Here is a 16,944-nt window from a genome sequence, read left to right on the forward strand (position 1 = left end):
TTAGTATTATTATTATTATTATTATTATCTGTGCGCGATGTTCTCGCCCAAGTCTCCACATAATTTTCACGGCGCACCAACGTATGAAGTTCCTCCTAATTTTATTTGTCGCTAATTCTGACGTTTCTGTGTTTTCGCCTAGTTATAATTTTCATGTTTTATCTCGTAATATGAGTGTGCTCATTGTTTTTAAGTGTTTTAATGTCCGGTGTGCCAGTACAAAGACCAACTTCTTGTTCGTGGACACCCAATAAAATGTATTTATGAATTGATTGATTTGATTATTTTTTATTATTATTGTTATTAATATTATTTTAATTAAATGCATGCGCTTCATGTACATCAATATACTATATCATAAAAATAATAATAATTATAGGTTTATTTTGCGAAGAATGCAATGTTTCGTATCGGGCCAGTCAAAGCCTAAGCAGACTTGGCTTGTATGATTGAAACCAAGTCGCCAGCGAACGCTACACGTTTAACACAATACAATTCGAAACAAAGAAGAAGTGTCATATAAATCTAGAAATTTCACCTCTGGCCTAGAGTGAATACGTCCCATATTGACGTCGCGGTGAACCATGGACGTGTGACGAAGGGGTGGCTGTAGCGACGTTTTGCGTTCACAGCACGGTCAGAGAGGCGTCCTTAGCACCGCACTTTGCCTTGTGTTCTTCGAAGAGCTCCGTCAAGGCTGTGATGTACTTTTCGTGCCAGAAGGAGACATCCTCCGCCGTTGGGTTTTCTATTTTGGGCACTCCAAGTGGTTTTCCCACTGTTAAAAAAAAGAAAAGCAAGCATTTGAACAATCTGCTACAATAGCAAAGAGAACATTTCGGTGAACAGAAAATCTTGTTTCATAGTTACTCGATGGCCATGGTGTTCCAGTTACCTTTTGCCAAGACTTTAAAGGGGCGATGCAACGATTTTTGTACTTAGCGCAAATACGGCTTACAACGCATCCCTGACGTTAATGACCTATGAAACACGCGTTCGTTTCTCACCCCACGCAATAAAAGTCCCAGAAAAAATTAAAGCTAATGAGCAGAGTTCACCCCCTCAACTCGCAGCCAGAACAAGCGGTCACGTAATCTGGAGCCGATTATGTGCCGCCAGTGGTGATCATAGCCACGCGCTAAGGTTGGAAAAGCACAGGACATGGGCTGGGTTCCAGACATTGTTATGACTCGGCTATTGTCGTCGTTGCAGCGATTGGACACGGGCCACTAACCGAATACTTTCCAAGCTAGTAATTATCACGAGCACAAGTCGAGTGCCCACGCAATGTTCGGGTCCAATCTATGAACCAGATTCAAATATCGTCATTGGGGTGTACTGCGATCCCCACGTTACGTCATCAAATTTTGCAAAGGAGAGATCGAATTAAAAGGATCGCTTTTGTCCTTGAAATTACACCGCAACAAAGGAGTTTCTTGGCCAGTGGCATTGCGTGCGAGTATCCTTGAGTCTCACTAGTGCCACTAGGCTCGTGTAAAGTGAAAAACATTCCAATTGAATATCGTTGCACCGCTCCTTTAATAACAACCTTTGCTAACTTTTGAAAACTCAATTTTTGCACAAAATATCTCATACAAGAGTTGTAGAGCGTGTTGAGAAACTTTCCATTATTTTGTTTTCATCAAGGTATCCTATGTCTATCAATTTCCTCAAACTTCTAAAAAGCGTGCTAGATATAAAAAAAACAAATACCCTCCAGCAAACTGCGACGTCAACGTGCAATTTCTTTTTATCTCGCGCTTTTTATTTTTTAAAGTAAAAAAAAAAGTTAGACAAACATAAGATACATTGATGGAAACGTCATAATTGGGTTTATCTGAACACATTCCACAGCTTCTATAATGGAGGGGTTGTGCAACAATTATTATTTAAAAATTTAGCGAATCAATTTGGGTTAATTAACCAAGTTGGCACATTAAGAAAAAAAACGTGATTCCAATATAAGGACTACGAACAATACCACGGGGGTTGGACAGCAACAACATGTTCCAAGTGTTGATATTTCATTTTTTTTTTTTTTTTTCACAAGTAGGCTGAAATGCCTTGTACAACTTAAGCGCCGTGAAAAGCCCTGTTTTTCTTGTACAAAACAAAAGCAAAGATTTATCTTTTTTTTCTGTGCGGAGGTAAGGGTACTGTGCTCGAACGCTTCTCCGCCTTGTTTTTTAGCGTTCTATTCTGCGTTTATATATCAAAAGGAGTCCAGAAGGGGCACCAAGCGACATCACAGGAGCCAGCATGCCCTGCTCTCCGATGTCCCGATCGTGGCGGTCCATCGTAAAAGTTCCGGCAAAAAGCACGAGCAAAAGCGACTGTTGCTGTCCTTATGGCGTCCTACTCCTGGCTGCTGATGCTTCCGTCGACTGTCAAGATGAAGAGCGACCTGAAGCAGGACACCATCAGGATGGCACTCCTATGGCGTCATCAGGAAGAACTCGAGCTTGACAAAGCCAAAATGCAGGAGCGCTGACGTCTCCATATGTCAAACCTTTCTTTACTTGCAGGTAAAGCGATTAATCCTAGTTTTCCGTTCCATGGAACCAATGCCCACGAACAAATTAGAAGCGATCTTGGCCTTCAAAGTCCTCTAATGCATGAAATGCATTATAGGGTGATTTCAGATAAGATCGACCAAAGGGTGGCTGGTCGACATTTTTAAATCAACTGATGTTTTTATATGACATTGTCTAGTGTCTGGTATAAACGAATCCACACTTAGTTTTGACCAGAAAAAAAATTTGTTGACAAGAAATATCGTAAGGCAGGGAGAGGTGGACAGTTGCAATAACGTGCACTGATGGAGGGGGCAAGTTTGAAAGTGAATAATTAAAACAATAAAATTAGGAGAATTTTAAAACTTTTTACAAACAAACTATGGGTACAACTTGCTTGTAATATAAAGTAATAATATTTATTAAAAATTTATTTAGTTTTCTAAAAATTGCCAAACATGCCTGCTCGAACGACAAATGGCAAACTTTGGAAATCTGTATCTCATGAAATAATTTAATCATTATTACATAACTTGCAGACATTATTTTACTAATATATGGCTATTATTGAAAAATAAATAAGGTATCTGAGTGACACAATAGTTACAATATATTTAGGCAAACATGGGAAAAAAATCAAACAAAGAAAAATTCCAATGCGAATAAAAAAAAAACACCACCTTCGATTTTTTTTAAATTTGGGTACCCTGTTATACTCTATTTCGGCATTCATTTCTATTAAAAACATGTTGCATCATTGCACTGTGAAAGAAGAAACAACTCCCCAAAGTAGGGTCCTTTTTCAAAGCCTACACTTAGCAGTGTCCTATACAAGAAGTGACTCTGAGTTCCAGTTTCATGAAACTTGCACAAATCTTTTATATACATTTATTCAGATGAGGTCATTGATAAAAAGAGGGATCGGTCACACAGTAAAAGGGAGGAGAAACTATATACAGCATTTTACATAAGCGTACAAAGTGGTATCATATTAGAGACTAATGATTTAAGAAAAGATGATGCAGTGTGAAGTTGTACCTTCCGGTATATTTTACATCTAGAGTAAAATAAATAACTTTACTTCCACACACAAAAACAAAGATATAATAGTAAGATATTTAGGTTGGCTGTGTATTTACGATTACAAACAATTTCAGGTGACGGATGCCATAGTGCCTAACTGGAGCAGCTTCGATGCTCTCGGTGTATGAATGAATCGTGGCAAGCCGATATATTTTATCCTGCTCGAGGATAACATTTTGAGATTTTTTTTATAGTGATGAGATAAAAATTATTAGTAACCACCAACAAAAACAGTAGGATAAATACCCGGTGAAGAAAAATGTGATAAATAAGATGTCCCTGCATTCAAAATGAGCAGTCCTTGGGAAATCAAATTCGGCACTTTACGCTAAGGTTTTCCTCGCTGTACCTATTTAATAAAGTTGCTTCCAAGCAGATCCGACTGTCCGTGCTACATATACGTCACAGGTCCCTTCTGTTGATGACTTGCTGAGCCGCCACGTGTGCCAAGACTGAATGCCAGGGAAGGCGCGCACCGTCAGCCACTCTTCTTTTTTTTGTTCACGATACCGAACAACCTCATTTTCGTCCAGATATACAAAATGCACGCCTTTCAGTTTCTTTGATAGAACGATCACCATTGTCCTGGCCGTCTGAATTGCGCTTACTGAACGTTCTCTCAGGTTGTTCAACGTGGCCTGGTGCTTCACGAGTCCGCCAACTCCGTCACATGCATTTTTCCCATGTCCAGATGCAGAAAATAACCACTGGGCTTGTGGGCAATCGTCCTTTGCAAATTGGTGCATCTGGTAGCGATTCTTGAAATGACTGGCGGCGCCGTCACTTACGTACGTCACGTACGAGTATACCGCAACGTTGTCTTCAACCCACTCCTTCACTTTTTCTAGAGCCAAGCAAGCGTGAGCGGCGTCGTGACACAGGTCCTCACTGATGATGGCAAAGCTGTTTGTAGATTTTCTTGTCGTCACTACACATGTAAATATCGAAACTTGTTTTTTTTTCAGTGATATGCTTGCACTTCGTCAGGAAGCACGATGGTCCAGTTTTCAGCAAAGTCAAAATGAAAGACAATGCTCCCGCGTTGCATGCACTGTTTTTCATCGTAGATCGCTTTACCTTGCGTTTGCCGGATATGGTTGTGAAGTACCCAACTTCCAACCGTCACTTGGATGACTTTTAGGAAAGTCTCAGGTTCCAAAGTTTTTTTCACAAGGTCGCCGGACTCCCATGTTGCAAGCACAATCTCTTCATCCTCCGGGATATCAAGTTCCTGGAGTGTAAGAAACTGGCCTTTTGGGCAGTGATCACAGTCTCCTTGAAGGCACAGTTCTGTTGCTGGGTCGCACAGAAATGCCGAGTTCATTTCACCAGTGTTGAATGTTGAGCCTGTAACGTTCTCTAGAGCGGCAATACAAAGATAATAATTGGCGCAGCGCACACAAACGCACACTTCCTGGTGTGGAATACATTGGACCCATCTAGGGCGCAACGAATAAAATTTCGTTAGCCCAACGCCGGAATCGGGATGCTTGTCTTTGTATATACGGAAGGCCTCTCGTATTGAGCGTGTCATGAAGCGCTTTGGCATGAACGTTTTCTCTCCGTTGAGCATGACAGAGATGACGTCCTTCTGGTTGGGACTTTGGCGCGAACATTGTAGCTCGTCTTTCGTGAAGTACTCTAGGGCAGCAGACAGGTTCTCAGGGCTCACCTTGCACCTCGTGTAAGGATCCGGCTCATACCACACGCCATGCTTTTCCTTGAGTTTTCGGGATTTACTGATGAGGTACATTGAGGCCTGTGGAATCATCTTTTGAAGCTCATTCTTCATCAGTGTTGACGGCAGGAGTGTAAGCAGTTGACAACGTTCCCGGAGAGAGGTGGCGGTTTCAAAGGCCTGCCGAAAGTTGTCCACCCACTCAGTGCATGTGGAGCATGTTGGTTCGGACGACCCCGATGGTGCGTCCCTGTCGTACGCAATACGTAGCCTTGAGCGTATATTCTTGACAGCAACCTGCTCCAGTTCTGTCTGCTTTCTCTTGACATAGGCAGGCCTGTCCCGACTTCTTACGACGCTTGGTTGTCTCAGCGGCGACACATCTGTAGGTAGTATGCTGCGATTTAGATCTTCAATTGCTTCTTCAGCTGGCACAAATATGTCAGGGCACTGCTCTGAGCTTCGCATCGAGATCTCCTTAGTAATGTGCATGAAGCAATGGTAGCACAGGTAGTCCGTCGCACTTACTTTGGTGGAACAGTCAGGCGGAAGAATTTGCTTCAACGAGTTTAGGTCCAACTCGCCAACACTTCGAAAATTCCGCTGCTTAGGTATAGTCTTTTTGTGTTTGCAAAAGTAATCTGCACAAAACACTCGTTCGGAGCTCCAGGACGTCTTTATAATGTATACATAAATAATAGAAATTAAACCCCAACTGATGGCATATAATTGCCAAGTGAAAGAACTACTGGGTGCACAAGTGACAAGTCCGAGGCTGAGGAGCTCACTCACTGCAAACGTACATTTGAAAAGAGAGGTCACAACTGAGGCTGTCGGCAAAGCTTGATCCACGTCAAAGGAAGAAAGAGGGAAAGTCTCCAGACAAAAAATTGTGGTCAGCGGCCTTCGAAAAAGACTTTCCGGAATCGCACTGTCGTCCCTCCACGCGCTGATATGAAAGCACCCGAGCTTCTACCACGTGGTTCATGACACAGCCTGAGCCATGTCGGCGACCGGTTCGCGAGGGGTTGGCGGTGGGGTTACGTTGATGGTCACTCGGATTAGCCCTTGCTGTACTGAGCTACCGCCTGCAGTGCCTTATCGCCGGCTGGTGTCAACAACGAGAACACACACACCCTGTCTACACCAAAACTACAAGCGTTCACCGCACACGCGTCGCCGCCGCTTTTAAGCTTTTGTGAAATTGCTTTCTTTTGCCGCGGAGAACCGCCTTATCTTAACTACGCGCCTGAAATCCTTCCAGGCGGGCGTACACAATATCAAGCGTTTCGAGAAATGCCCGTGGAGTAGAACTATGGGAAAATTCGGAGCCCGCGATGTCGATATCGTCGCCGTTGTGTTAGTACGCCGTCGCGTACTGCAGTCCCCCGTTGGGGGAGGGGGGGGGGGGCGGTCTTACTACGATAACATGGCGACAGCGTTTACACTCTATGTATTTACGCGAGGCTCGAGTATTTGGGGATAATGCTGCCGGTTGGTGTGCCCCTTTGTGCCTGATATTATCGCCCGTGACGCCAGCGAGTGAGATGGCGACAGGCATGACTGCTCAGTAAACAGGCGTCGGCGGCCATGTTTTGCTGGTTGAAGCGAACCCCCTTGTCCTTGACAGCGAGCGGGGAAATGCGAAAAAAAGATTGTATCGGCCGTTTTGCCAGAACTAGCGACGAGTGTCGTCTGCGGTTTCCGGCAACTATTTTGCCATAATCGTGAGCTTAGCGAGGAAATGATTTTTGCTAGCCACAGAACACTACCACGCAGAAAGGGAATGCTTGAACATGTTTTTGTTCTGGATATATATCAGGGATATATATGAAAGAGAGAGAGAGAGAGATGAAGGTAGAGCGGAAGAGGGAATAGCATATAGTGTCGCAGGAGAATAAAGTAAACAAAGTTCCTAGTGGCCGATGGCTGCATGATCTTTTCTCGGATCACTAGTCCGTAATATGATACCTCTTTGTACACAGTAGTTTCTCCTTAATTTAAGTGTGTGAACGATTTCTTTAGTTATCATTGGCCTCATCTGAATAAAAATATATAAAAGATGTGTGTTGGTTTCATGAAACTGGAACTCAGAGTCAGGTCTTGTATAAAACACTGCTAAGTGTAGGCTTTGAAAAAGGACCCTACTTTGGGGAGTTGTATCTTCTTTCTCAATAAAATGATGCAACATGTTTTTAATGGAAATGAATGCCGAAATAGAGTATAACAGGTTACCTAAATTTAAAAAAAATCGAGGGTGGTGTTTTTTTTTATTCGCATCGGAATTTTTCTTTGTTTGATTTTTTTTCCATGTTTGACTAAATATATCCTAACTATTGTATCACACAGATACCTTAGTTATTTTTTAAATATTAGCTATATATTAGTAGAATAATATCTACAAATTATATCATAATGATTAAATTATTTCATGAGATACAGACCTCCAAAGTTTGCCATTTGTCGTTTGAGCAGGCATGTTTGTCAATTTTTAGAAAAATAAATAAATTTTAAATAAATATGATTACTTTATATTACAAGCAAGCTATACCCATAGTTTGCGCCTAAAACGTATTAGAGTTCTCATAATGTTATCGCTTTAGTTATTCACTCTCAAACGGGCCCCCTCCATCAGTGCGCGTTAATGCAACTGTCCACCACCTCATGCCTTACGATTTTTCCTGTCCCCAAGTATTTTTTCTAGTCAAAACTAAGTTTGGATTCGTTCATACCAGACACTAGACAATAACATATAAAAACATCAGTTGATTTGAAAATGTCGACTAGCCATCCTTTGGTCGATCTTATCTGAAATCACCCTATAGGGAATTGGCGAGGAAATTTGTTTCTCATGTGACGCGCATTTTCCCGCTAAATTTAGCGGGGGAAACTGAATGATTGTATAGCTGAAATGACGTCGATCTTCCACGCTAAACTTAGTGGGGGTATCTGTATTGGTGTCTCGGTCACAAGACACGAATTTCCCCGCTAAATGTAGCGGGTATCCTAATTGGCGTATAAGTCACGTCACGGCGATATAAAGTTAGCGGGAACACTGAATTAATATTTTGGCTAGAATACGTGAATTTACCCCCTAAATTTAGCGGAAAAACTAGGTTTACGCATAGCTCACGTTCCGTCAATTTCCCCAAGGTGTATAAGGCACGTAACGCAACGTGACGCTACTTTTTTAGACAAATTTAGTGGGAAACGGACAGGGTGTATACGTCACGTGACGTCAATTTTTTCGCTAAATTTAGCCGGAAAGCCGAATTTGTCTTTATGTCCCGGGACGTCAGGTTACGCGACATTAATTTTCCCGCCAAATTTCGCTGAGAAGCTATAATCGTGCATAGGTCTCACGATGTCAGTTTTTCCGCTAAATTTAGCGGGGGATGCACGGACGGACAGAGGGACCGACGGACATTTTGGATTGGCGGTAGCGTTAAAAAGCGTTTCAAGCTTTAAAACAAATTCTAAAACGCTCGCGCTTCAGGACTGTTCAACCTCTTCGTCCTCTTCCGGTTGTAAGTTAGGTCGAAGAGGTCCTTTAGCGGTACCCCAATATGAGGATGCGGTAAACACGCCAAAGGGGAGACACCTTCCAGGTATCATAGTTCTTGTCCTGTGGAAGACGTCGGAGGGGCGGTAATGCAATCGCGAGACCAGCGTTCACCTCGCGGTTTGCGGTAGAGTAGATCTTAGGGCATATCGGAAGTTCAGCCCCATGTTGCCGTAAGAAGAAAACCCCTATCCAAATTTCAAGTACAAAACTTTAACAGGCGGAATTCAGAAAATGGTGTCAGCTGTTGCCGGCTCCAGACTCTTCGTTCGCGCGAACGTATGTTTAGTAGACAGTTCGTTGCCATAAGGAGGGTGAGCCTATAGCAGACACACTTCACCGTGTGTAAAGAGACGGCAGTCTGGCGAAATCAACTGCGCGCTTTAGTTTCTGCAGCGAAGCTGTTTATGGCTAGGGTTCTGTGGATTTTTCGTGCGCGTGCCCAGACACTACAGTGTACTAGAATACTTGGGTAGTGTTGGGACCGGAGGGGCTCGCCTGAAGCGCGTGGTATGGATCGCGACTGGTGTCGACACCGGCGCGTTATCCAGAAGGTGCGGCTGCGCGCGCGAAAATATGAATCTTTGGTGCCTCTTTGGTGGAGTGCACGTAGGATTTCTGATACAGCTACGACCTGCCAGCGGTCGTACCGCGGCATCAATTACGCTGCGGCACGATCGTTAGCAACATGATGCTTCAATGTATTGGACGGTACAAGCTACATTACCCTTCCTTTAGATAAAAACATTTGCGACTTTAAAGAAGCGGATTGCAAGTTGTTTGAGCGTAGAATTAGATGCAACTTTCGGTTTGTCCAATGGTGAGCATCTTAAATGAAATGCCCATTTCCTTGGTCGCAAAGGCCGAACATTATATATTTTAAAGGGATATCTAAAACTCGAAAGCAGTTTTCTTTTTTTCCTATCTTATTTTATAATGGAACGAAAAGGCACATACTAAAGTCCGAGATTGTTTTAGTATGTTTTTAATACCCCAGGTTAACTTCTCTGTCTTCTTTTCTGCCTGTCTTCTTTTTGTTGACCTTAATCAGCTCGCTTCACTTGTCACTCGTTGTGTTCATTTATGCGACGAACCACCCAAGCGACGGTCGCAAAGGGGTGAGAATCTTCTATTTCTTCATGGCTGCCACGACCATCCGAGGACCACCCGACGTTCACTTGTGAGAAATGGCTTATAAGCCGTGACAACTTTTATCGCGCGTTTTATCTTTGAACTTAACTCCAAAAACTGAGACGCCGTGGGCTGAACAAGTAATGCTTTATAAGATTAAAAAAAACAAGCAACTATTTCACATCATTTTGAGCAGAAAACATGAGCACACGTAGATCAGGCAAGGAAAAAGTTGTAATAGCTCACAGAACGGTATTGAAATAATGGTTACAATGTGCAGCGCATACATGGTTAGAATATGCAGACCATTATCTTATTGAGGGTAAACCATCTGAAACTTACACGCTCATAACAATTCAACCGACAGCTGCTTTCTGACAACCGGGTAAGTCTCGCCTGAGCTGGGTCTTTGAAGGGAAAGACCCATGGTTCCACAAGGGGCGTATCTAATTCACGGAGACATACAGGGTGTTTTTGTTTGATTCTTTACAGACCATTACATATTTTACAAAAAAAAAAAGGATGTGGCAGATATGTGGATGCCGTCTTTCGTTATATCTATAAGGCTCGATGGACAATAAATGGGTGAATAACCGTTGCAATGTTTAATAATTAACCAAAATCTGTTAGTTAACTTGTTTATTAACGGCCTAATTCGCCATGGTGCAATTGCAGTTTAAAAGGAGTCTTTATTAAAGGCAAACACAATTTTGACAATTCGCGAAAAGGCAACGAGGTTCGCGAAATTTATCGTAAAAGTTTGCCTTTCTTCGCTTGATTCAGAAACCGCATTATGAAAATAATATGTAGAATAGGGACCTAGTCGTCTTGGTGTGTGGCGCCGGCGAGGCCACCGAAGACACACTGTCGAGTTAGTGACAAGGGGACAGAAACAACTGTGTCATTCTTCTACGCATCAATATCAGCACAACCTCATTCGCCCTTTCAGCGCGCAGTTTTTTAATTAAGCGAGGAAAGGCAGAGCTTTAGCGATGAATATCTCAGGACAGAACGAGCGGGTTGGTAGAGATAATTAAGCTTGAGGAGGAAAACGAGAAGGGACGGACAAACACAACAAAAGCTTTGTTGCTTTCGCTCAAAGTTCGTTGTTTGTTCGCGAACTTCCTAAATTGGATTGGCCTTTAATAATGGCTCCCTTTAAAGCGGCAATTGCAACATGGCCCATTAAACCGTTCATTAACTCTTTGCCTACCGCAAAAATAAAAAAAAAAGAATTGAAAATATCGTTTTTATTTTATGTGCCCTATACTGTGTTTCACCTTGTGTTGTACCGCAGGGAAGGCTACATGCGCGAGCTCCTTTCTCTTGGGCACATCTCGGCGGCACAAGCTCTCGTGTGGTTAGAGTAGCTCCCAACGCTATGAGCTCGCGCTTCTAGCCTTCGCTGCGGTACAACATAAGATGAAACGGAGTGTATAAAATCGTGGTACCGACACGTGCACCACTCAAAGTAAAAAAAGGGGGGGCTGCGCGTGTTTCTCCGGGTAACTCGACTACAGCGCCGCCACGAACTGTCAATACACGCGCCCTCAGGAGCGCCCGTTGCCGAGCCGCTACCGTCCCAACACTATCCAAGTATTCTAGTACACTGCACAAACACCCTACGCTGCCACCCGCCGCACGCGCCCCATGCGCACGCTTTCCCCATAAAAGATTCGAAGTAAATAGCCGAAATAAAGCGTCTACGAACGCGCGTGCAAGCTGCCATTTGTTTTAGGCTTTTGCTTCAGAACAGTTACTGCTGCCGACGCCGGCACGTGTGGCGCGTGGAACACCAATCCCTGCATTCTCCTTGATGCTTGGGTAATTTAGCAATAGGTCTATTTCACTTATCTCGTCGTAATGGGGAGGCCGCGTATAGTCCGGATTCCCGAAGAGCAACGCGCCAACGAAGAGCAACGGCGGGAACGGCACCGAGATTGTCAACGCGGCTGCGGGCGGTAAAGACCACCGATGAAGATCATGCCCAAAACGCTAAGCGCACGCGGCAAACCAAACAAGACTACGAACGTCGCGGCGCGGAGAACGCATCCAAAAGACGCAAGTACCATGTCGCTAAGTTGGACAACTTTAATGGAGCATACGCTAAATTTTGTATCACGTCTGTGTCGTGTACTAAACAGCTTCGCTGGTAATCAACCTTTACAGAGTGGAATGGCTCATGATTTCTCATTGTACTTTTCAACGGACGGAATGTAGAGCAAAAGTGTTCGATATAAGGACTTTGGTGCAGATGCTGATTTTCTGCAACACGTAATATTTTAAAAGTCCTACACAAAATTCATGTTTGTTTTTTTCTGGCCATCCGGCGGCAGAATATTTTTTTATTTGGGTCAAATGTTTAAATGTGCAAATATTAGTTGTACATTTAAAGTAAACACACGCGCCGACTAAACAACGTCTCCTCTCCGCCGACATTTTTCCCTAAAAAACACAGTATAGATAGAGCAGGGGTGTCCAAACTGCGGGTCGGGAGCCGCTTGCGGCTCTTCGCTTCAAGTGTGGCTCGCATCTCACTGCCAAGCTTGCCCCCTCCCCCTCCTGTGTCCCCGAGACAAAAATAGTTCTAGAATTAAAAGAAAAGCTCACAGTCGTGGCAGCCTTGTACGACACTACGTACATACAGCTGGACTGATTTTTCTTTCTACACAAAGATGTGTTTAGTGACTGCATCTTTTATTGTTTTAAAAAGGATTTTGAACTTTATACACATAACGGGAGTCATGGGTAGTGGCTGGAGAGAGCCGTGTTTTCAATTTTGCTTAGCGGTTGAAACGTTCAGCTGCCTGGTGTTACTGTTGTAGTAAACAATTTTCCTTTTCACTTTTGGAAAGGACTGTTCTCTACCATATCGTTCCTCCCCCTCTTTTTTTCTTTTATTCCTGTAGCTTTTTTGAAGTTTTGTAAATTTTTCCGCGGCTCTAACCCTATGCCACTCTGCCCCCCCTGGTATTTTGTGTTTGTCTCAACCGTTGAAGGAATCATTTCTACCCTAACATTTTCGTGTGAATGGAAATACAAGAGATAGACGGGCACTTGCTTGAACAACCGCCTTCTGGAACATTCCCTGCCAAACGTTAGCGGAAAAGTAGCCGCGGGGTTGATTCGTCAAGTTTTAGTTACAGCCGCCTTGGTGGCTTCAAGGAAAGGAGCCGGACAACGGGTCCCCCGTTGGCGAGATCGAGTCCCAGCCCAGGTGCCCCCCCTCTGACAAAAGCTTATTGCGGAGGAGGCGCCCTGTACCGCAACCTCGGTTACATGTCAAGAGAGCTCTAGGTGGTCAAAATCAATTCTCATTCTTCGAATGAAGCATGCTACGGGTCCTTTGTTTGGCTTGCTAAACTTCCATATTTTGCTTTTTGGCAGGGGTTTTTGTTTCCGCCTTTGCGCCATAAAATGCATCACGTTGTTCCACCAGTACTAAAGCTCCATGTACAAGTTACGCCGTGTGGTAGCAATTTTTAAACCGTCAAACTGTGCAAAACCATGTCGAGAGACGTCTCCAGCCGGCATGCGACTAACGCTGCTCTCACCAGTCAGGGACCCCGGAACCGGGGGGCAACGGGGGCTAGAGCACCTGCTGACATTTTCTAGGTGGTGCTGGGCAATATACTGAGCCCATGTGCATTTGGCTCAAGGCCTTCCTCTCCCCCAGGGCCGAATTAAGGTACGGGCTAAGGGGGCTGCATTCCAGAGCCTCGGGGGGCCCCGTGTTGGTCCCCGGAAATTCGAAAAAGAAAGGCTATTCGGTCTCAGTTCAGAACACCACAGACCTGAAGATGAAACAAAACTCAGAGCCTCTGGGCCCTAGCTTTCTGACGTCGTGCCATTCCCCACACCCCCACCCTTTTCTTTTTTTCTTTTTTTTCTTCAACGGGGAAACAGGGTTTCTCTAGACGAGCTGGTGTTTCTGAGCTCACTGCAAAAAACTGTGCTAGAGCAACATAATATAAGCGTTGCCTCCCACCCTCTTTGTCGGAGGGAGCAAAGCTGCCGACGCTGGCGGTCCCTTTGAGGTCTCTTCTGAATGAATTCAGACGGAAGGCCGGCCACGGAGTTCTTTATTGTACTGGGGAACCCTCGACGCGTTGTACGGACAATCGTTAAGGCCCGTTCACACTCTTGCGACCTCTTAAAACTGGGCTCCTTAAAACCTCTTACAACGAGAGGACACACTGGCACCATCTATTGGGTAGCAGTGTAAACTTGGTGGTCCGGCATATTTACTATTTCTCTCGCGCATTATCCTTTCTTTCTTGGCTCGAAAAACTTTTGTCAACGTTATAAACGAGCCTTTCTTATAGGTATTACGCACATTTGTCCTCGGATATCCCGCGAAACCTTCGCCCTTGTGAAATGCAGTTCCAGGGTCACCGCATAGATGGCGCCAGAATGCCAGTGTGGTCACTCGTCCTAAGAAATTTTTAAGAAGTTTTAACAGATTTCCCCTCTCTCGGTCGTACTCGGTTGCAAAAGTGTGAACGGGCCTTCAGTTGGAAGGCAAGTAAGTGTTGCCGAAGGCTACCCGAGCAACATATGCTACACATTATTTTTTGTACATTTTTGGTCTTTTAGCGTAGTTCCAAAGAGAAAGTTTCCCCCGAAACGACAAATTTAAAACAAGCAAAAAGAAATATCGGGGAACCTCCCGGAACATTTCTTTCTAACCACTAACAGGCGTTTCGAGGAGCCGACTCTTCAGGTGTCCCCCAAAAATTTTCGAGAGGCAGCAACTGTAAGCAACTGCTCTGGAGCCCGTATCTGATCTGCCAGTGCGAGGCACCTTTTCTGCCATCAAGTAATATGATCGCTGCAATTTTTTTTATTTTTTTTTACGAGCCTCTGAGGTATGACCTTTTATTATTAGCTCAGAGCAGGGGTGGCCAAGCTGCGGCTCTTTGCGTGTGTGCGGCTCGTGGCTCACTAGTACACCAACAGCCCCGCTCCTTTCCCGCCTCCCTCCCGGTCAAGAGAATGGGGGTGCTGCCGAGCACAATGAGCCAAAACACGTAATCTCAAGTAATAAGGTTGTGCTTCTCGAAAAACATACGCGAACAAGGAGGTGTACACGACGTTTCGGGCGGACGCCTTTCTTCAAGCACTTTGTCAAGAAGAGAAAAGGAACGAGACAGGTTGCGCTTTGGTCCTGTGCTACCGGTACCATAAGTACGCACAATTGGACTGCTTTTGACTTGGATAGATCTAAAGTAGTTCAAGTTTTATGCACATATTGGCCTAAAAAGAAGCATGGACGCCTCGCCCCTTCCCCCCCCCCCCCCCCCCCCCCCCCCGCTTCTTTCTTTTTTTCTGCCTTTTTGTTTTTAGGTGGCCCTTAGAAGTTTAGTGGTTTTGTCTGCGGCTCTTGGCCGGGTCAGCCTGGCCACCCCTGGCTTAGAGTAATACGTCTAAATGGTTGCGAACTTCTAAATTACTGAACGTAAAAGAAACAAGACCATTTCCAAAACTAATTGAAATATTTTACTCTTAAAACAGACCGCATGTAAGAGAGGAAGTCGAAAATACCTCCTTGATCTTAATAAGAGATGCCTGTGAATGTGCACAAAATGATAGAGTTTGCTATATTACAATCACATTCAGTCTTAATTATTTCTTGTATTATTTGTATGCAGAAGTCTGTTAGTTTGGGACACGAGAGTTCCGGTTTTAGAAGAGGGTGGATTAGCCAGTTTGAGCCTTATATACTTAAAACCACAAAAATTACTTTGTTGTATATTTTGCTTTATTGTTCAAGATGGGAGTAAATAAATAAATTCAAAAAAGTCAGTAATTAAAGGGGTCATGAAACGAGATCGGGTTTAAATGTTGATGACTTTGAAGAGGCGTACAGGTCCTAGTGTGAACGTGTGGGCATACGGTATAGGTAGTGGTAATAAACCTTCTATAAACAGTAAAATATTGGTAATGCTTTTTGTTGTTGTTGTTGTTGTTTTTCATTCTTTCCCTTGCCCCTCTCCCTCCCGCCCCCCTTTTTTTCATTTCGACCGCTGGCCCCCTTATGTAAAATACACTTCCGGGGTCGCTGTCTGACCTGATGCTTTTAAGATGCCGGTGGCACCCGTGGGGCTGCCGGTCGAAAAGCCACCGGCCCTAGAGTGCTAAACCGTGGGGAAGAAGCGAATCTGTGATGCACGGGCGAAGTCGCGGCGCCGCCTGGCCAATTACTGCTAAACGCTCTTGCCGATATTGTTTTGTTTTGTTTTTACTTCTTTTTGAAAGCTGAGAAGGGTGATTTGTTGGGGTCGTGTATAAAACACACATCCCAGGTAGTACGCCAGAGAACCACCTAACTTTACTCAAGCTGGGCACTTCTAGGGACCTAACTTGGCCGTAATACGGTTTTGCTCCAAGGCATTAGTTAGTGCCGGAGTGTTTTTGTTTGGTGTTTCTACTGCATTTTCCCGGCCGGACACGTAACTCCCGCAGAGCCGGACTTGAGCCAAAGATGCCACGCTTGAACCATAGAACCAGCAGCGAAGCCTAAATCTGGCACTTGTTTGGCGATTTAGGCCCAAAGATGCCCAATGCCAGTCAAACGGTACAGCAGTGAAGCCTAACTTAGACACTTGTTCGACCTATTAGGGCCAAGGTGCCCAGACTCTGGCCGAAAAATGTTAAGTTTCCCTCCACTTTTTCTTCTTCCAATTTTTGGCTCTAATTTCACAGAAAAAATACTAATGTTGGCCTACCTTGGACATCTGCCCTATGTGAATGAACCCGTATCCTAGTTTGCTATGAGCCATTAAAAGCGAAAACGTTTCTTTGTGGATGTTGGCGCGTACCACAAGTTTGCGAGGTTCAGGTTACCGCGTGCAAGAGTTATCAGGCCTCTTTCAACGTGACGACTTTTCAGCGTTCTATAAAAATACTGTAGAAGTGACGGTTGTCGTCTCCTGGGAGTTTTTCGACTAGCCAGAGGAGGAAAAGGTTGCGGGTCG

The 16,944-nt window shown here is 44.3% G+C and overlaps 1 protein-coding gene across 1 annotated transcript in view; it reads right to left on the bottom strand.

Moving 5' to 3' along the window:
- Positions 1-364: 364 nt before the first annotated feature.
- Positions 365-16,944, bottom strand: part of LOC8032676 (2-acylglycerol O-acyltransferase 1) — a 69,971-nt gene continuing 53,391 nt past the window's right edge. Inside the window, exon 4 of the mRNA XM_029973086.3 lies at positions 365-778. Coding sequence (XP_029828946.3) covers positions 627-778 — 152 coding nt within the window. The 3' untranslated portion in view covers positions 365-626. The remainder of the gene's footprint in view (positions 779-16,944) is intronic.

The sequence above is a fragment of the Ixodes scapularis genome, unplaced genomic scaffold, assembly GCF_016920785.2.
Source record: "Ixodes scapularis isolate PalLabHiFi unplaced genomic scaffold, ASM1692078v2 PGA_scaffold5__190_contigs__length_132052651, whole genome shotgun sequence".
Classification (NCBI taxonomy): domain Eukaryota; kingdom Metazoa; phylum Arthropoda; class Arachnida; order Ixodida; family Ixodidae; genus Ixodes; species Ixodes scapularis.